Consider the following 20,904-nt stretch of genomic DNA (forward strand, 5'->3'; position numbering starts at 1 on the left):
GATTCATTTGCTGGCGAAGCCAAGGGTATTAGCTACAGGTTATGTTAAGTCCAGGGGAGACAGCTGTTACAAGCTGGGAAAGGGCAAAATTCAAATATTCATTAAAGTCCTCTAAAGGCTTACAAAGAAGATTACCATGAACTTCTCACTGACCCTCTCAGGGGCAAGGATATTATAAAGTAGATGAATAAACACAAATGCTTAACTAAACTTTCACATTGTTAGATTAACTTTTATATTATTAGATTCCATGGAATGTTCTCTTATACTTTTGTCATGTGAAAACATTCAGAAAGCAAAGTGAAAATACTTAGGTATAAAGTCCTGTTCCTTCAGAGTGCACAGTCCATCCACTCAAAATTTACAATTACGCAGTTTAGGCTAGATCACCACTTTGTCCAAAAGAGCCTGCTCAAAAAAAAAAAAAATCAGAAGACGGAAGACAGGAGTGCTTTGCGTACTTATATCATTTCACAGAATTACTATGCAAATAGATGCAAATCTTATGAATGAACTTCATTTTTTCCTGAAATTTTACTAAAGCAACTCTGGTAAGACCTCTTCTCAATACAGAAATTCAGCAGTTTTCATTTCTAGAAAAAGATGAAAATGATAGTCAACTTTTTAAATTGCACTTTCCCCTCAACTGACTGAAGTAAAGAAATTTTTGCTGCATTTCTTTCTCAACATTAATACTTCGTGGAGTATTCATTAATACAGTGTGGAGAATTCTGCACAGCAATGAAGGCACTGCTTGGGTCATTTATAACTCATATTGGAGTGGCTGAGTTCTGGCCCCAACTCCACTTCCAAGTGCAGCTTCCTGCTAATGAGTACTCAGAAGAATAACAGGTGACAGCTTAAGTATTTTGGTCCCTGTCACTAACATAGAAAGCCTGGATTCAGTTCTGGGGTTTGGTTTTGACCTAATTGAACCTTATCTGTTGTGGGCATTCAGGGAAGTGAAATCAGTGAAATCTCTGTCCCTCTGTCTTCCAAAATAAATAGATGTTTTAAAAAATAACAGTAATAGGGGGACAGTGTGGTGGTATTACACACTAATCCTCCCACTTGTGGTACTGGAATCCCATATGGCCATGCTGGCTGCTCCAATTCTGATCCAGCTCCCTGCCTAAGACCTGGGAAAGCAACAGAGAATGCCTGAAGTCCTTGGGACTCTGCAACCACATGAGGGATCTGGAAGAAGCTCCCAGCTTCAGATCAGCTCACTCTGGCCATTGCAGCCATTTGGGAAGAGAACCAGTGGATGGAAGATCTCTCTTTCATTTTTCCTTCTCTCTCTAAATTTGCCTTTCAAGTAAAAATAACCAAATCTTTTTTTAAAAAATAACAATAATAATAACAAACAACAATATGCCAGAGTGGGTTAAGGCACTATCTGCAGGGCCAGCATCTCATATGGCTTCTGGTTTGAGTTCCAGCTGTTCCATTTCTAATCTAGTTCCCTGCTAATGTGCCTGGAAGAGCAGCAGAGGATGGCCCAAGAACTTGGGATCTGACACCCAAGTGGGAGACCAAGGTGAAGTCTCTTGTTTCCAGGCTTTGGCCTGTCCCAGCCCTGGCCACATGGCCAACTGGGAAGGGAACCAGTGGATGCCAGAACTCTCTCCTCTATTTTTCTGTAACTCTGCCTTTCAACCAAATAAAACTTAAAAAATAATAGTAACTTGCCAATAATATTACTGAAGAGCTACTGGCACATTAATCATTGTAATGTTTCCAAAACTATGATGGGATTTCTTTTTTAAGATTTACTTTTATTGAAATACAGATTTACAGAGTGAAGGAGAGACAGAAACACAAAGATAAAGATCATCTGTCTACTGGTTCACTCCCCAAGTAGCCAAAACAGCTGGAGTTGAGCTCTGAAGCCAGGAGCTTCTGGGTCTCCCTGCAGATGCAGGGTCCAAAGCTTCGGGCCATCCTCTACTGCTTTCTCAGGCCACAAGCAGGGAGCTGGGTGGGAAGTGGAGCAGCCAGGACACACACTGGCTCCCATAATGGGATCCTGCAGATGCAAGGCAAGGATTTAGCCACTAGGCTATTGCACTGGGCCTTATCATAGGATTTCTATAATCTATTCCCAGCCAATAACTTGCTAGCACCACAAAGATACTATTACAACACAATTACTTTCCCAGTTCACTGTTATTTATATCTACAATTATGTAATAATATTTCAATTTTTTTTTTATCACAAAATCAAATATACAGAGAAGAGGAGAGACAGAGAGAAAGAACTTCCATCCGATGATTCACTCCCCAAGTGACCACAGCGGCCAGTGCTGCACCAATCCAAAGCCAGGAGCCAGGAACTTCTTCTAGGCCTCCAATACGGGTGCAGGTTCCCCAGGCTTTTGGCTGTCCTCAATTGCTTTCCCAGGCCACAAGCAGGGAGGTGGATAGGAAGTGGAGCTGCTGGAATTAGAACTGGCACCCATATGGGATCCCAGAGTGTTCAAGGCGAGGACTTTAGCCACTAGGCCACCACGCCAGGCCCTAATATTTCAATTTTTAAAATAAACTTAACTTCTGCATTTGATTCTCCATGATCTTTCTTTCTCTTCCATCTAATGGTTCATTCCCCAACTGACAATGGTCAGATCTGGGTCTGTCAGAAGGCAGAAACCAGAAACTCATCTGGGTCTCCAATATCAGAGCAGGGACTCAAGCACTTTCCCAGGCACACCAGCAAACAGCTGGATTAGAAGTGGAGCAGCCAGGACTCAAACTGGCACCAATATGGGATGCCAGCATTGTAGGCCCACTATGCCACAATCCCAGATTCATAATATTTCAATTCTGAAGATAGAAATCATGAGACAAAATAAGATAATAGCAACTTTATCTGATAAGGAGTTACACCACCACTGACTCATTTTCATCTTTATAAAAAACATTCAATTTCGTCTCACTATTTGCAAAATAAACTGAGGGGCTATCACTGTGGTACAGTGGTTAAGCCATCATTTGTGCCTGGGAAAGCAACAGATAATGGCCCAAATACTTGGGTCTCTGCTATGCTCATAGGAGGCCAAAATGGAGCTCTAGTCTCATTGGTTCTGACCTAGCCTCAGATTAGAATTGGCTGCTAAATCAATTCCATCAACATAATCTACATTTCTATCTACTTTGTAATAGAACATTCAAAAAGCTTTGTCTCCTCCTAAGCAATAAAGCTGACATACTATATTTGGATGCTATGGAGAGAAAAGATTTGAGAAGCCTAGGGAAGAAGTAGCATCTAAGGCAAGCTTTTGTCTTAAACAAAAATGAGAGATTGGAAAGGCCAGAAGTGCTACCCTAGGTTAAGGGAGAGTGGTGTGCAGAGGCCTGACGCAGAAAGCAGAACTGAAAAGGTTGGGCACACTGACTGGCTGCAGTGCAGTGTGTACAAGCACACGGCAACTCCTTTTCTAGTAAGCTCTGACAACGTAATCAAGCCAACCTTCACTTCACCTTAAAACTATTTTTAAAAAGCAGAATATTGCCAGTTGAAAAATGGCCCTATGGAACATTTTCAACCACACTACAGAATATTAATCTGGAAGAGAAAATAACTACTACAGAACTCTGGTATCAGACATGGGGAGTCAGTTTAATTTTCCATTTCCTAAAGGCCTGAAAGAAAATGTTGAGGACAACATCAAACACTTGTTTGTGGCTTGCAGCCACTGGAAGATCTGGCTGTAGATACTTCAGCCCAATACTCCATATCCCATATGGCTCTTGAAATGGAGCTTGATTTAAAGATGTTTCATTATTCACACTCAATCTTTAAATGATCCTGGCACCATAAATGCATAGCTGAAATGTATCCTCCAAAAAGATATGTTCAGGTTCTAACACCTAGTACTTGTTTTGTTGTTGTTGTTTCAAGGGTTTATTTTATTTATTTGAAAAGCAGAGTTACAGAAGAGATAGAGAGAGACAGAAGACTTGTCAGCTTCTGGTTTACTGCCCAAATGGCTGAAATGGCCAGGAATGGGCCAGGCCAAGTCAGAAGCCTGAAACTTTATCCGGTTCTCCCACATGGGTGGTAGAGGCCCAAGGACTTGGACCATCTTTTGCAGCTTTTAGATACATTGGAAAGGAGCTGGATCAAAAGTAGAGTAGCTGAGATATGAATAAGCACCCACATGGGAAGCAGGCAGTGGTGTAATCCATTGAGCCACGATGTTAACCCTGAACCTGGTACTTATTTGAAAATAAGGTCTTTCCAAATGATATTAAACTAAAGGATCTCCAGATGAGATCACCTAGAATTAGGATGGGCCTTAAATCCATTATCCTTACATGAGAAGGGAAAGGCAGATTTGACACTCACAAGGAAAAACCTGTGAAAATGGAAGAGACTGGAATTATCCTGCCACAGTCAAGAAACGTTAAAAGCCACCAAAAGCTGGAAGAGGAAGGACTCTCCCCTGTAAGTATAAAAAGAATAGGTGCTGCCAACACTTGTATTCCACAGTTCTGGACTCCAGAACAACAAAAGAACTTCTGTTTAGGCAATCAAATTTGCAGCAAGTTGTTATGGTATTATTTAGGAATACAATGTAGTAAGTTTAGCAGTAACACTGCTTTGGTCTAATGCCATTTGGAATAACTACGGTCTGATGCTGGGAAACTGCAACTCCCATTTTTATGGCCTACTCAGGCTATTTCTGCACAGCTTTCTTGAAAATACATGCAATCTAGTGAAAAAGCCCAAAATATAACAAAGCTATGTAAATGTGCACTTCATTGTTACATAACACATTTCATCCATGGTACATGAGGCCTGTTCAGATCACAATAAAACGGTACAATCTGCCTCAGTCATATTTCTCTCCAAAGACAGAAGCAAGCAAGTGCATCTGTGAGAGGACCACAATCACTCACAGCACATCAGTGCAGTCACTTGAGCAGCATGTCCCGTCAGGTTATGGCTCTACATCTCTATTACATAAAGTTGTAGGCCTTCTTTATGACCATTTCCAAAAAATAAAATCAATAAACATTAAAAGATTGTTACTAGTTTCATCCATATTTAAAACCTATTACTGTTGCTGGGCACAGCAATTTCTTTAAAAGGCATTCTCAACATATTGCCAACATCATTGATTATGATGAATAACAAACAGCAACAACAAAAATTCAGATTAACTTCAAGCTCCATTACAAACAGAAGGAAATATAATCAATGTCCTCCAACTGCAAGAGACAATCCATACATGGGAAAATGCCTTTTCAAGCTCATAGGTAATGCAAACATTGGACAGTACAATATCCTGGACAGCATCTATCAAAGGATGCACCAGCAGCTCCTTTTATGTACAGTACTTTAAGGTTCTTATAAATTGACATAATAATTTCACTCTGATATTTGGCACGTGGTATTCGCACACATACTACCTCAAAAAAGTGCACTGGCTGAAAAATAAAAGCTCATATACAAAAAAACGCCCATCAGATTTATAGTATATAAATTCTAACTCTACAAAACTATCTAAACAGATGGTGGTAGGATTAGGGAACACCAAATAGTATCTCTGGATTTTCTACAAATAACTGAAAATGTACAAATTTATCAAATACATTCTGAGGAGAATTAAATGAAGGCACCCCATATTAATGGAGAGAAATGCTTTGGTTCTACTTTTTTTTAAGTGCTTACTTTATAAAGGTAGTGTTATATAGACAGAGAGAGGAAAAGACAGAGAAAGAGATCTTCCATTCACTGGCTCACTCCCCAAACAGCTTCAAGCAGCCAGTGGTGAACCAGGACAGAGTCAGGAGCATCCAACTCCGTCCAGGTCTCCCACATGGGTTGCAGGAGTCCAACAATGGGGTTATTATTCACTGCTTTCCCAGAGACATTAGCAGGGAGCTGGATCAGAAGTAGAACAAACAGGACTCAAAATGGTGCAGTGTGAGATGCTGATATCACAGGCCACAGCTTAACCCACTGCGCCACAAGGCCAGCCCCAGCCTGACTCAACCTGGCTACTAAACAAGTCAGGTAAAGACATAACACTACATGCATACAGAAGTTTAGGAATAGGTCAACTGAGTCACACAATGCAGTTTAAAACCTCCAATCTTTATTAGTAAACTGCAATCAGCTTAGACTGGGCCAAAGCTTGTAGACCAAAGCTAAATTTTCCCCTTGATTTCTCTGCTTGTAAGAAGATGAAGTCAAAAAAGGACTTATTTCAAAATAAGTCAAACCCTTGCTTATGCTTCACATCCAGATGATCAACTCCCAATTAACAAAAACCTATCTTAGCTTGGCCACTTCGCATTTTTGAAACTATTCTGGAACACTCCAAGTAATAGGTAAAATTTTGAAATGGAAACATCATCAGCCTCAGAGTTCAAAATTTTCCATACAGATCTAAAACTTTTAGCCATGTTTCTGCAACATAGCAACTTTTAGCCAACTTTCTGCATTGCTAGAAAGCCATTTAAAGGAGGGTGTTTTTCATTAACTAGAAATTAAGAAGGAATGAGAAGGGCCCAGCGTGATAGCCTAGTGGCTAAAGTCCTTGCCTTGCACACACGGGGATCCCATATGGGAAGCTGTTCATGTCCCACCCAGCTCCCTGACTGTGGCCTGAGAAAGCAATAGAGGATGGCCCAAGGCCTTGGGACCCTGCACCTGCACGGGAGATGTGGAAGAGGCTCCTGGCTTCATATCAGCTCATCTCTGGCCGTTACAGCCACGTGGGGAGTGAATCATCAGACAGAAGATCTTCCTGTCTTTCCTCTTCTCTGTCTCTCACTTTCCAGTAAAAATAAATACATCTTAAAAAAAAAAAAAAGGAATAAGCATTATGAATCAATACATTTATAAACTCACCAACCAATACAGGTAATAAATGGAATATCATATCAATAGAAGAGCAGGAAGTACATTACTAACGTGGCCAAGTATTCCAATCACAGATTCTTCCAAAAATCCCAAAGAAAATTTAAAGAACTATTGGTTTTTCAGATAATATTCTTCACCATTTTCAATATTAAAAGTACCCAAACACCTTTCACCAGTGCCATTTGTTTTCACACTATTAAACCTGCTCCCAAAATATATGGTAATTATTCAACTTAACTGGAGCTGTCACACGTTCTCCATATCATCTCTCTTCTAAGTATTTGTTTATAAAGTATGAAGCACTTGGAATGGAAGAGGTGCTTGAAACTTCATCAAGAAAAAAGTTAAGAAGACATGCCATTGAAAATTACATGGAAATGAAAACACAACTCTTAGATGACAGCAAATATGATTTGGCAAACACAGATAGAAAAAAATCTAATACATGGCATATTTTTAGGCTATACCAATGGTGGGAAAAGATACGTGTATCTACAGTTATTCAATTTTTAATTCAAAGTGCACTGTTTTCATTTTCGGAACTGGAATAAATGCAGTAGAAATGTAGCCAATTAGATGGCCCCTAGCAATTTCCTGGGAAGGGTATTAGGTAAAGTATTAATCCAAACTGAATCCAAATAACAAGATAACTACTGGCCATTTCCAACAGGATTCGCCTCTGCAAGAACTCTATCCTTTCATTCTGAAAATAAAACAATAATAAAAATCAGGCCCTGCCACTCTCCCTTTATTCCAACACAAATGCAATATTCTAACTGCTTGAAACTTAAATAGATACAAGTTTTAGCTTAACAACTTTCTAGCAGCTTGTGATTAGATTAAATCGGTGCTGGGTTGCTGGCAATATGTTTGGTTAAATAGAGTGCCTATTAGACCATTTTCTCATGCTACTAACGCAGCCAAATACTTCCAGAAAATCACTGAGTAGGCTTCAGTAAGTGATATCCTTGGCTTTCCCTAACTCTCTGCCAACCAGTGCAAGATGCAGGAAAAAAATGTGGAAGCTGAATAGTAAAATGATCTGTCATCTAGTAAGAAAGCAAGAGAAACTTAAACTAGTGTTTCTGTGCCTTGGATTAAGCCCAAGAAAGAAAGAGAAACCTGTTCTCATGACGACAATCATCTAAAATGATCAGGTTGGAAGGCTTTCTGAAGCACAGCCGTGCAGAGCACCATGAAAATCACCTAATTTTCCTCTACTACACTTCTCTAGCTCGGTCTCCCTCTCTTAATATCTGAGAAATTTGAAAATTAATGAGGAAAATGAAAATTAACTAGGAAAACTGGGATTCTTAAATCAGCTGGTCAGCGAAGAGCCAGGGCCCCTGCCCAGGGGTCTACTTGTGCTGGCAGCCTTACCTGAATGTCCGTGTCCTTTACAGGTTCAAGGGGCTCAAAGGTCGTGGCTGCACTCAGACTCTCCAACCGCTGCGAGATGTGGGATATGTCCAGACCCCGGGACCCAAGAAGAACTGACCTATATGGGAATGAAGAGTAGGGAGACAAGAGAGGGAAAGAGCAGGATTAGGAATTCTCATATGCTTCATAAAATGTTAGTCAGTATTTTTTATTTGAAACTTCTTTGTGGCCCACTTTTATATGGCAACAAACACAGCACCGCATTTGAAGTGGGAGAAATGCAAGTTCTGATCATGCCTTAACTGGAGCGGGAGTCTTGTCTAGGATAAAACAGCAATGATTCCACAGGCTAGACTGTTGCCAACACTCCACAGAGAGCTAGGAGGCAGATGCTATTACTCAGCTCCATTTCACAGATGGGAGAACTAAGGCACAAAGAGCAAGAAGTGGCAACCAGGTCATCTATTTATAGGTTGGTCATAAACTCTCAACCATGTCACACTTGCAGTTTCTGTAAAGACAGATTTTGCTTTGTTGTTGTTGTAACTATTCTAGCGGGGACTCCGCTATTTAAAGTATTACAGACAAAAAATAAATTAAAAAGCAAACAAAAAACCCTTAAATCAGAAGCAGAGTAGCCAGTGCTCCAATATGAGATCCCCTCACTGCATGCCATAACCTTCCATACCACAATTCCAGCCCTCAACCTAGATTATTTAAAAATATATCAAGATGATCCCAATTATTTCATGTTTTTTAAATACATGTCTGAGTAGGACCCAGAAAAAGGTCTTTACTTGTGAACAACTTAGAATCTTCCTAAAGATGTTTTAGTCCATAGCTTTAGGTTGTTCCTCCATCTTCTTTTTCCCCATCATTTCTGTTGTTGTTACTAAAGATTCTGCAGTGTCCTGTAGAATAGTGCTACTCAAACTTTCAATGTGCCTATGCAGCATCCCCAGAAGCTTGTTTAAATGCTAATTCTGACTCTACAGGGTCTGGAATGCAGCCTCAGATGCTCCATTTCTACAAAGCTCAGTTGATGCTGCTATTAAGGCTACTGACCCATGAACTTTACTCAAAGCAGCCAAGATGGAGGTTCCTAGAGAAAAGGTTTTATTAACTAAATATTTATGATGTCATTAAACGCATTCATCTATTTTGTGCATTTCCTGTCAATCAAGAGCAAATTGTAGGGGTTGGCACTGTGGTGCAGAGTTAAGTTGCCACATGCCCTGCTGGAATCCCACATGGGCAATGAAGTCCCAGTTACTTGACATCTGATCCAGCCTCCCTGCTGATGCACCTGGCCCAAGTACTTGGGAGTACAGGACGGAGTTTTGGGCTGCTGAAGTTGGCCTGCCCCAGCCCTGGCTATCACAGCCATGTGAGGAATGAATCAGCAGATGGAAGGTCTCCTTTTCTCTATCTCTCCCTAACTATAACTCTGCCATCCAAATAAAAAAAAGTAAATATTTTTTTAAAAAGTAACTGCCGCTTTCCTCTCTTCACTCTCATGAGGACAGGATGGGTCACCAGCAGTTCTACTGGAGTCACCCGTGGAAATTCAGCCAGGGTTCCCACTCTCACCGAGTATGCTCGAACCAGCACAGTATGATCTGGAAATAAGGCCTGAACATGTGCCGCCAGTGTTTCTACCAGTATGCCAAGAATATCAGCTTTATAAAGTTGGATTAAGTCATGTTCCTTGAATGGATGCTGCAAGACATCGACACTTTGGAAAATCATGACAGCTCTTTATATATAAAATAAAGAACTTAAAAAAAAAAAGTAATTGCTGGAGCCAGTGCAATGGCTCAACAGGGTAGTCCCTCTCCTGCAGCATGCGGCATCCCATGCAGGTGCTGGTTCATGTCCCAGCTGCTCCACTTCCAATCCAACTCAACTAGACCTTAATAACACCTTTGTTAACTGTTATGACAAGATTATTTCATGTTCATCTCACAGAGAATACCCTCAATCCCTCTGTCTTCTGATTGATGCCAGCGCTGGCCCTGTAGGATATGCCAACATCTCCTCATATTTAGGTAATCTAAGTAAAAATTCCCTCATGATAGTCACTTCCTTGTCTGCATGTCTCATCACTTATGACTAAAACAAATCTTAGGTAATTTAGCAGCCCCACCTCACTTGCACTTTTGTTTCTTGTGTTATCAATTATCCAATATATTTAAAAATATTAAACAGAAAATTACAGAAACAATTCATAAATACTAAACTTTTATTTTTTTTTAAAGATTTATTTTATTTTTATTGGAAAGGCGGATATGCAGAGAGGAGAGACAGAGAGGAAGATCTTCCATCCGATGATTCACTCCCCAAGTGAGCGCAACGGCCGATGCTATGCCGATCCGAAGCCAGGAGCCTCTTCTGGGTCCCAAAGCTTTGGGCCGTCCTCGACTGCTTTCCTAGGCCACAAGCAGGGAGCTGGATGGCAAGCGGGGGCCTCCGGGATTAGAACCGGCGCCCATATGGGATCCCGGGCATGCAAGGCGAGGACCTTAACCACTGTGCCACCGCGCCGGACCCAATACTAAACTTTTATTATAGCACATTGTTAGAATTGGTCTATTTTGCTATTAATCGCTGTTATTAACCTATACCTATTTATAACTTAAACTCCATCACAGCTATACATGCATATGGGAAAAAAATAGCATATTTAGGGTTTGGTACTATCTGTATTTTTACATATCTATTGGAGGTCCTGGAACATAAGTGGGGTTACATACTTTCTTCTTTTTTTCTTACCAGAAAATAAAAGTTTCAAAGATTTTTGTGAGCCTGGCATGTAGTAGCTAAAGTTCTCGCCTTACATGTGCCGGGATCTCATACAGGTGCCTGTTCATGTCCCAGCTGCTCCACTTCCCATCCAGCTCCCTGCCTGTGGCCTGAGAAAGCAGTCGAGGAGAGCCAAAAGCCTGGGGACCCTTGCACCCACATGGGAGACCCGGAAAAAGATCCTGTATCCTGGCTTCAAATTGGCTCAGCTCTGGCCTTTGTTGCCACTTGGGGAGTGAACCAGCAGATGAAAGATCTTTCTCTCTGTATTTCCTTCTCTGCATATCTACCTTTCCAATAAAAAATAAAAATAAATCTTTAAAAAAAGTATAAATTGAAAAATATACTGAAGATCTTTTTCTCTGAAAGCTAATGATGTTGAATACCTTCTTATCTGATTATTGCACAAAGATGTTTTCATCAATTTCTAAGCAGGTTATTTATCTTATTACTGCTGAGTTCTAAGAATTGTTAGGAATTCTGAATGCAAGTTTCTTAGCAGATATATAATTTACCAGTATTTTCCTTATCCAAGAGTTATTCATTTTCTTTTTAAATTTTAATTTATGTGAGAGGCGGGGGAGAGAGAAAGAAAGAGAGAGATTGGATCTTCTACCTGCTAATTTAGTCCCCAAATGTCCTCAACAGCCAGGGTTAAGCTTGGAATTCAGTCCAGGTTTCCTGCCATAGGATGACAGGAACCCAACTATTTAAGTCATTACCTGTTACCTCTCAGGGCTCACAGTAGTAGGAGCCAGGACCTAAATCCAGGAATTCTTACTTGGTATGCAGGCATCCAAAGGCCCATTTTAACTGCTGTGCCAAACACCTGGCCCTTAAATTCTGGATAATGTTTTTTAAAACACAAATTTTCACCTTGATGAGGTTCAAATGAATTCTCTCACTAGTGCTTTGGGTGTCAATCTAAGAAGGTCTTAGCAAACCTAAGCTCAAGAATATTAATGCCTATATTTCTTCTAAGAGGTAGGCATGAGCTTGGGATGCCTTTCATCTGCCTTAAGTGCCATACATAAAAATTAAGCAAAGCTATTTGTCAATAATACTTTGACAAGGCTGAATATGTTTCATGGGCCATGATCTGAAAACTCCTGATTTATAACCTTACATATATGATGAGTACTTTTCTTCACGTTTAAAAAAAAAATTGAATGGAGACCAGTATTGCGGTATAACTGTACAGCCACCACTGCAGCACGGCATTCCAGGTCATGTCCCAGCTGCTCCACTTTCAATCTAGCTCCCTGCTAATAAAGCTGGAAAAAACAGTAGTAGATGGCCCAAGTATATGGGCCCCTGGTATCCACACGTGAGACCTGGATGAAGTCTGGCCTAGCCCTAGCCACCTGGGGAGTGAAATCAGCAGATGAAGATCTCTCTGTCTTTCTCTGTCTCTCCATAACTCTTTCAAACACATAAACAAATCAAACTTGTAAAAAAAAATTATTAACTTAAAAAGATCAAACACACATTAAAAAGGCTATCAAATCCATTCCCTAAAACAAAATCCAGCACAACATAAATTTAGCACAAAACAATTTAATCGGAAGTCAGAAATCTCTAAAATTTTACAGATGGAATTTTCTTTTAAGACTTATTTTATGTAAGAAATTTTTGGGTGTTCACTTCTCTCTTCTACCTTCAACATGAATATTAAAATACTCACATCACACTTTCTGTCTCTACCTATCAAGAAGATGGAAAAACACAGTCAGCAGCCTTTGGTTTCTTTTTAAGAGCCTGTTTCACCCTATGCCCATTCTTTCAATGTTCAACCTTCTCCTGCCTAAAATAGTGAATTTAAGGTAGAAAGAGATGAGGAAGAATGGAAATTTACAAGAAAAAGAGCATGACTGATACTTATTACCAAGAAAATATTTTCTTTTTGGCTCTTAATAGGCTGCAAAGCTGATGCAATTAAATTATAACTATAGCAACTCAGCCGGTATCACGGGTCTTTTGCTCCATTCTGCACATCCCTGCATACACAGACCCTGCATGCTAGAAACCAGGGGGCACCACAGGCAGCCAGGGGCAGGGAGCCCAAAGTTAGCACAACCGTTTGTGGGCTGGCCAGGGTGCTGGCAAACAGTGTGGGGAACAGTTGTCTGCACTTAGATGCAAAACTAGGTGGTTCAAAAAGAAAACTCCTGCCAAGCCTCTTCCGCCTTGCATTTACTAACACTAACAGAATCAAACTGACACGTATTTTTAAAACATAGCACTTTGGGAGGCCTACAAGAATTCCTACAACATCCTTACTGATTAGACAGCTGAACCAAAACATTCAACTCTTAAATGTAACTGGAAAAAAAGAACATAGCCCTTATGTTCAGTAATGTGTCATTTATTAAGTACTTTAACAATGCCACCATGTTACCAGCAATGAATAACAATTTTCCATATCTCCTGCCTAGAAACTCAATGACTTTCCAGCCCCAAAGACATAAACAGATGCCCCCCTCCCATTTTCCTAGGTCTGCCTTTGGAACTACAGTCAGCCTCACTGAATTCAAATACCAGCTCACCTCTCACCAGGTATGTGATTCAACAGATGCAAGTGTGTGCTCTCTGAGCCTTTGTTGCCCAGCTGTAACACGAGAGCAGAATTCTAACGTTGGTGGTGAGGAACAGGCAAAATCTTAAGCATAACCAAGTTTCCGATACACAGAAAAAAACAGCAAATCACATTTCTTACGGAAAGCGGTATTTTTTTTAATTGCATCCCATCCCCTAGGTTTTATGTTCCTGGAGGGCAAGGACAAAGTCTAATACATGGTTATAGCCCCAGAGACGGTCCAGGCCTGGCACAGTGGGGATGCCAAACACACGTTGTGGAATCAGCAGCCTGTCCTACACTGTGTGGCAGCTGCAGCTGTCAGCCCCTAGAGTTAGCACTTCCCCTCAGCAGCTCTCTCTCGGGGCTCACGCTCCTTCCTGCTCTGCACTCAGCAAGGAGGCCCTGGATTACCAAGGCCTATTAGAGGTGGTCCCTTGGGTCCCTGACAATAAGCAGATAGACTCACTCCTCACTGAGATGGTTTCTCATCCCTGACCACTTATCAGTTTCTTTCAAGAGCTCTTAAAAACTTGCACCTCGCTTGAAAGTTCGCTGGCTTGGAAGGTGGCACTTATCTGTGTGGTTCGTCCACTAACCTACAGGGGAACCCACGCAGGATTTCTGCAAGATAAGGCTCTCTCTGCCTAGGATATGGGCTCATAGCTTGGTCAGGCAAACAGGAGTTGGAAAGCCAGAAAGGCAGAAAGACAAGGTAAGGCTGCTGACCTGCTTCCAGGACTGCCCTCAGTGCCCAGGAATCTGGCATGTGACTGGAATTCAGGCAGAAAAGAGAAAACAGACCCTGCCCCCAAATCACCCAGTGCCAGCATGCCTCCCCACCAGTACTCACGCCTTGACATCTGCTGTCTCCTGGGATGTACGTGTGAGGGTGCGGGAACGCAGGCGCTCGCCTGCCTGCTGAATCTCCTGTAAGTTCCGTTCCACATGGGGAAGCTCTGAGATGCCCTCTGTCTCAGCAGCAAGCTGTTCAGCTTGCTGCAGGAGCTCCCCGAATCCCTCGGTATCCATCAGAGATGCAGGTCCTGGAGCGGGGAGACAAAAATGAGACCCAAGTCAAGCCTTTAAACACCACCTGAATCTGTCACAAGCTTAACGGTACACCCAGACTTCTTATTACCAGACAAGGAGACAGCTCATCAACAAGCAGAATTTGTTCCTGAACATGGCCCAAGAACAGGCCCAACAGAGAAAATGAGTCAGACCATGAAAAAAACTGATCATTTTTACACATATTGACAGTCACAAGATTGATTTCTGCCACTGAACAAACTGAAAAACATGAAGCCACAGAATAGAATGCCTACTGCCTTCCATGGATGCAAAACAGACAAAAGGATCGAAGTGGGCCCAGCACAACAGCTGGCAGCTAACAGCTGGCCTCACCTTGCACATGTCAGGATCCCATTTGGGCACCAGTTCTCATCCTGGCAGCCCTGCTTCCCATCCAGCTCCCTGCTTGTGGCCTGGGAAAGCAATTGAGGATGGCTCAAGGCCTTGGGATCCTGCACCCATGTGGGAGACCTGGAAGAGGCTCCTGGTTCCTAGTTTCAGATCAGCTCAGCTGTACCTGTTGTGGCCACTTGGGTAGTGAATCATTGGACAAAAGATCTTCCTCTCTGTATACCTGACTTTGCAATAACAATAAATAAATCTTTAAAAAGAAAAACAAAAGGATGGAAGCCATTGGGGCAAGGTCCAGGGAACTTAAAGACCAATCACCAGGCACCTATATAAGGCCTCCTCTCATAGGATCCTCATGGCAACTCCTTGAGGCTCCCAGGTAGACAGAGAACCATGCCAGTCCACAGAATCTATGACGTGCAGAGAATATTCTGCTGAGCCTTAGGCAGGCAGAGACCAAGCGAACATGGGTCATCTCATCAACCCCATCTCCTGTGTTACTCTCATGCTACTGTTCCTTCATTAACACACACACACACACACACACACACACACACACAAACAAGCTTTTTTTCATACATTCCTTGGCGTAAGAAGTTACTCCGAATCTCCGTAAAGGTATATATGTACATGTATGTGCCCAGTGCAATAGCATAGCAGCCAAAGTGCTTGCCTTGAACACACCGGGATCACACTTCCCATCCAGCATCCGGCCTGTGGCCTGGGAAAGCAGTAGAGGACAGGCCAAAGCCCTGGGAACCTGCACCCACTTTGGAGAGCCAGAGGAAGCTCCTGGCTTTGGATTGGCTGATTTAGCTGCTGCGGCTGCTTGGGGAGTGAACTGTTGGACGGAAGATCTTTCTCTCTGTCTCCGTGTATCTGCCTTTTCAATAAAAATAAATATAAATATTTTTTAAAATGTATGTATGTATGTGTATATACACATACACACACATATATAATCAGGACAACAGTCTTATTGTTACTATACTACTTTTTCATTGCCACCAACAATTAAATGTGTAGCAATAGCAGCTGGCTCTTGTACCATGTATCAGTTAAGTCAGTAAAATCGCCTGTTTTCCAATAAGAGCTCAAAAGCAGCCCTAGGAAAAGTACTGACATTTAAGATTGTATGCATTTATGAATTTTATACAGACTGGACCATCCTTACATAAGGATCTTGATCAAGAGAATGTGGTTGAACTTCCACTGCTATTTAGACCAACGGAAGATTTAAAGTATTACCACCATTAAAAATATTTCCAACACCAAAAGGTTAAGAACAAAATTCTTTGTTTGAAGAAGAACAAAATTCTTTAAGCAGTAGCTTTGGTTGGTTATGTCTTTGTTTTAAACCCAAGCTCCAAATGCACCTGCAAAATCCACTGGCCTAGAATTGCAGTTATAATGTTAGTATAATATATAATTACACCTAAGCTGTGAAGCACAGGTTAATGTTAAAAGGGCACCAGCACTGCCATAAACCTACAGCAGAAGAACAGGGACTTTCTAAAATGAGCGCTAAAGGACATTAACTTCAAAGGGAAGGGCACAAGGTTAAAACAAAAACAGCTAAGCTGGAGTAAACATGAAAGAAACCACTTTGGCATTCCTTATGAAGTCCCAAGCTAACTTTAATCTTCCCCAAAATGTGTGTGTACGGTAACTGTTAACCTAAAGTTACCAGAAAATCACTATAACGGTTTGTCCCAATACAATCAGGCTGTTCAGGCAATGGGGACGACAGAGCCAGAAGAAATTCCTAGACATGCTCATAGCTGATTCTCTGCTTTACATCAACCTTGTCTTTGAGGCCAGCCTCACCAACGGTTAGAAACCTCAGCACTCTTCCACCTCTCTAAGCGTCTGTCACCTCTACTAGACTGTGAGTTACTCATTATGCTCACTGGTATATCCCAAGTACTTGGAACAGCACCTGCACACAGCAGGTGTACGACAGAAAGAATTTTATTCTTTCTTCTGAGTCTGTCCTTCTCAGAGGCTTGTGCAATCCCCTGACAAATCAGCACCCACTGGCAAGAAAAGGTCCAACATTCCCTTTCAGTTACCAATTAATACACAACATTTCTGAGGGTCTGCAGCATACAGTTATGACAACAAAAATGGCAGGAATTCAGATCATGCTTGGTCCAGACTAGAGCTTTCCCTCTACATACCCAGACAAAACCAACTGGCCTTTCAGAAGAAACATCTAAATTGTCAGGTGAACATCATTCTAATCCAAAGAACTGATATGTTAAAAACTTTTTCTACCTCACCTGTAGGTAACTCCCTAGGTTGCCTTGTACCTGGGCAAGAGTTACACTGATGGTAGAAAAGCAGCCAGTAGCTGGCAGGTATTCTGGGCCTGCTTAATGTCAAATATACCAGCATAGTTGCTTAGTCTGGGGAAGACAAGGAACATCAGGACAGGACATGCCACCCTGGCCCGCAGGTTCGGGGGGCTGCAGACTGTCCAGGGAAGGGGGTCTTGGGACATATTGGAGTGGAAACAGATAGGAGCACACTTGACAGGAGAGGAATGACTTCTGGGGTCTTCCATGGACTGGGCCACTGCACTCAAAGGTAGGCGAGGGAGCTGAGACAGGATGGTTGGCTGAAACACAGTGGTTGGGGGAGGGGAACCAGAGGGCATGTCTGGATCAGGCCAAGGCACCCGCCCCTGTAGGAGACCTTGGCTGGGCTAAACAGTACCACCTGCTGCCTGCTGGCACAAGCAAAAGCTGCAACTGGGGAGCATGCCTGGCTGGGTTAGGCTGCAGTACCCACCAGAATACAACAGAATCAGATCTGGGGGCAGATTCTGCAGGGAAATTGTGGTCTCAGCTCTGCAGGATTGCAGCACCCACCGAATTATACGGAGAGCTGGGGGTGGTACCTGGCCAAGCCAGGCTGGACCACAGAACTCACCTGACACTCAAGGGAGCCGGGGCTCAGAGGAGGCTGAGCAGGGCCAGGCTGAAACACTCACTCAGCACATGCAAAGGACGGGACTGAGAGCAGTGCAAGCAGAGCTGTTGCACTAGCTGGCGTGCCTAACATGCAAGGCTGGGAGTAGGCCTGGTAGAGAAATCACAGAACTCCCTTATTTGGCCACAGCTCCTGCTGGGGAGCACAAGAGCAGGGCTGGGGGCAGATCAACCCAGGCAAGACTATATAGCACTTGCCAGAATTTGTCTGGGCTGGGTCTAGGGACAAATTTGACTAGGTCAGGACACAGCACCTGCTGGCAAACACGAGAGCCAGGACAGGGTATGGGCCACGCCAAGCTGGGCAAAGCTGCAACACCAGTCAGTGAGAGCTGAGACTGCCAAGTGGGCTATGCCAGGCTGAGCCAAAGCACCTACCAACACATACAAGACCTTGGGCTGGATATGGGCCTGCTCAGGAAACTCTGGGAACTCCCCTGCTGAGCTACAGCTCCCATTGGCAAATGTGAAAGCCAGAGCTATGTGCAGACCAGGATAGGCAAGACTTCAGCATCTATCAGCTATTGTGTAGACTGGGTCTAGGGCACACAATAGCTGATAGACCCAGCTATTGTGATCAAGCACCCCCTGGAGATCAAGAGCCAGAATGGGTGTGGGACAGGCCAGGTTAGACCATGGCACCCACTGGTTCACATGAGAGCTGGGTCTGGGGGTAGGCAGGACAGGGCTAGGCTATAGCACCCATTGATGAGAACCAGATAGGTGTGGGCCATTCAGGCTAGCCACAGTATCCACTGGTTGGTAAGTGGAAGGACTGGGAGCCAGTCATGTCAGTCTGGGCAGCAGTAATCACAGTGCACATGAGATCCATTGTTAAAAGTGGGCCTGATAGGGGAACTTCAGGAACTCCCCTCCTAGGCCATAGCTACCATTGATAAAGCTCAAGAGCCAGGGCTCAGAGCAGGCCAGAATATGCAGGGCTGCAGCACCCAATGACTAACGTGTGATCCAGGTCTGGAGGCGGGCCAGGTAGGGTCAGTTCACAGCACATACTGACATGAATGAGAACCAGGATAGAGTACAAGCCAGGCCAGATTGTACTGCAACACCTGCCAGTTCACATGAGGACTGGGTATGGGCCAGGCTGAGCTAAACTGCTACATGCACCAGCAAGAGTTGGGGGCAGGTTGGGCTGAGCAAGCCTGTAGCATCTATTGGGAAATGCCAAGATTGGGAGTGGGCCATCTCAGACTAGGCCATAGCACCCACGGGCAAGCACAAGACACAGGGCTGGGAGCAGGCCTTGTAGGGGAACTTTGGGGACTCTCTTGCTGAGCTGCTGCTTCCACTGCTGAGTCTAAGAGCTGGGACTGGGTGTGGACCAGACTGAGGGCTGCCCAGGCTGGGGTAGGCTGCCGCACCCACTGGTACACACCAGAGCCAGATGGGTGAGGGCCTGCCAGGCTAGGCTGAAGCACTAGCTGGCAAGTGCCAGGACTGGGTGTGAGTCAGGCTGGACTGCAGCACCCCCTGGCAGGCATAAGATCCAGGGTTGGGAGCAGGCCTGGCAGAGGGAACTGTGGGCACTCTCTTGCCAGTTACTGCTGGTAAACATGAGAACCAGAGCTGGGGATAGGTCAGGCTGGACAAGGCGGAGGGACCTTTGGCATATGTTAAGGGCCAGTTCTGGGGGCAGGTCAAGCTGAGCTGGGCTGCAGCACTGAGGCTCTGAAGACTCTAACTTTCTGGACTATATTCTTCTGGAAGCTTAGTCAGAGAATTAGTACCTGTTCCTTGGGCCCCTAGCAACCACAAAGGGACTCGGACTGAGTTCCTAGCTCTTGGCTTCAGCCTGTTATTAGAAGTTCACAGGCATGAATGGTGGATAGAAAATCCCTATATGTCACCAAGTGTTTATGCATGCATGCCTTTCAAATTAAATAAATTTATAACTTACTCAACCACAACTTTGAAGCAGAAAGAACTTCTGGAAGACAGAATTTTAAAATGTACAGTATATGGTACACTATCAAATATGTTCTTATTTATAAATCCAAATTTCCACAATGATATAATTCAAAAGAAATTTAACATTTAACCTCAAAATAAAATCCTGCCCTCAAATCCTATTAATCAGATTACAACAGGAATCAAATGCAAAAAAGGTATTCAATATTCAATACCAACGATTAACGAGAAAAACTTCACTTGAGGCATCAAAAGTTAAATACTGATTCTGCTCTCCTCTCTTCCTTTGAGTTACACGACATCTAATATATATTAGATGACAATTTCATTTCACTTCTTACTGTATCCATCAGCTGTCAATTACAACCACTACCAAAAGGAAAATCACAAGTTGACAGGTACTATTGATTCAGATGCCTTTGGAAGCAAGGGAATAACAAATTTGTTGTTAAGTAAATCATACAGTCCTGGGAGACTAAATAAAAGAATCAGACCTCAATATTACTCAGAAGGTAGAGTTCTAGAGAAAATAAAGAACTAAAATAAATTAACCCAGACAGAAGATAAAGACCAGGGTGATTTAGGAGGAGACTGTTCTAGATGACTCAGTGTTAACAGGAATGCTGTCAACATCCCAAGCACATAAAAATTAGTTAGGTTATTTCACCTCCAATGAGCAAAGATCTACAAAGATAAATGACCCACAAAAGGAACTTTATAGGAGCTGCCGGTCAGCCTGCTGTGGGTGGGCCAGCAGGTGGGAGTAGGACAACGCTCTGTGCACATGCCTGGACACCCACTGCCAGCAGAACCACAGGTCAGCCTGCAGAGAGGTCAGCTGGAACATGGGCCCCCGCTCACCAGCCTCCAAAACCATGACAAATGAGTTTCTGTTGTTTAAGCAGCCCAAGTCATGGTACATAACA

General features: G+C 43.0%; 1 protein-coding gene and 1 pseudogene across 1 annotated transcript in view; one reads left to right on the plus strand and one right to left on the minus strand.

Moving 5' to 3' along the window:
- NUP93 (nucleoporin 93) overlaps positions 1-20,904 on the minus strand; it is a 91,492-nt gene that overhangs the window by 65,223 nt on the left and 5,365 nt on the right. Inside the window, exons 2-3 of the mRNA XM_040982671.1 lie at positions 14,485-14,677; positions 8,255-8,372 (exon numbers count right to left, since the gene is read on the minus strand). Of these exons, the coding sequence (XP_040838605.1) occupies positions 8,255-8,372; positions 14,485-14,663 (297 nt within the window). The 5' untranslated portion in view covers positions 14,664-14,677. The remainder of the gene's footprint in view (positions 1-8,254; positions 8,373-14,484; positions 14,678-20,904) is intronic.
- Positions 9,773-9,976, plus strand: LOC121158068 (annotated as a pseudogene).

Source organism: Ochotona curzoniae, unplaced genomic scaffold, assembly GCF_017591425.1.
Source record: "Ochotona curzoniae isolate NIBS_2020 unplaced genomic scaffold, NIBS_Ocur_1.0 contig_3622, whole genome shotgun sequence".
NCBI classification, from domain to species: Eukaryota; Metazoa; Chordata; class Mammalia; order Lagomorpha; family Ochotonidae; genus Ochotona; species Ochotona curzoniae.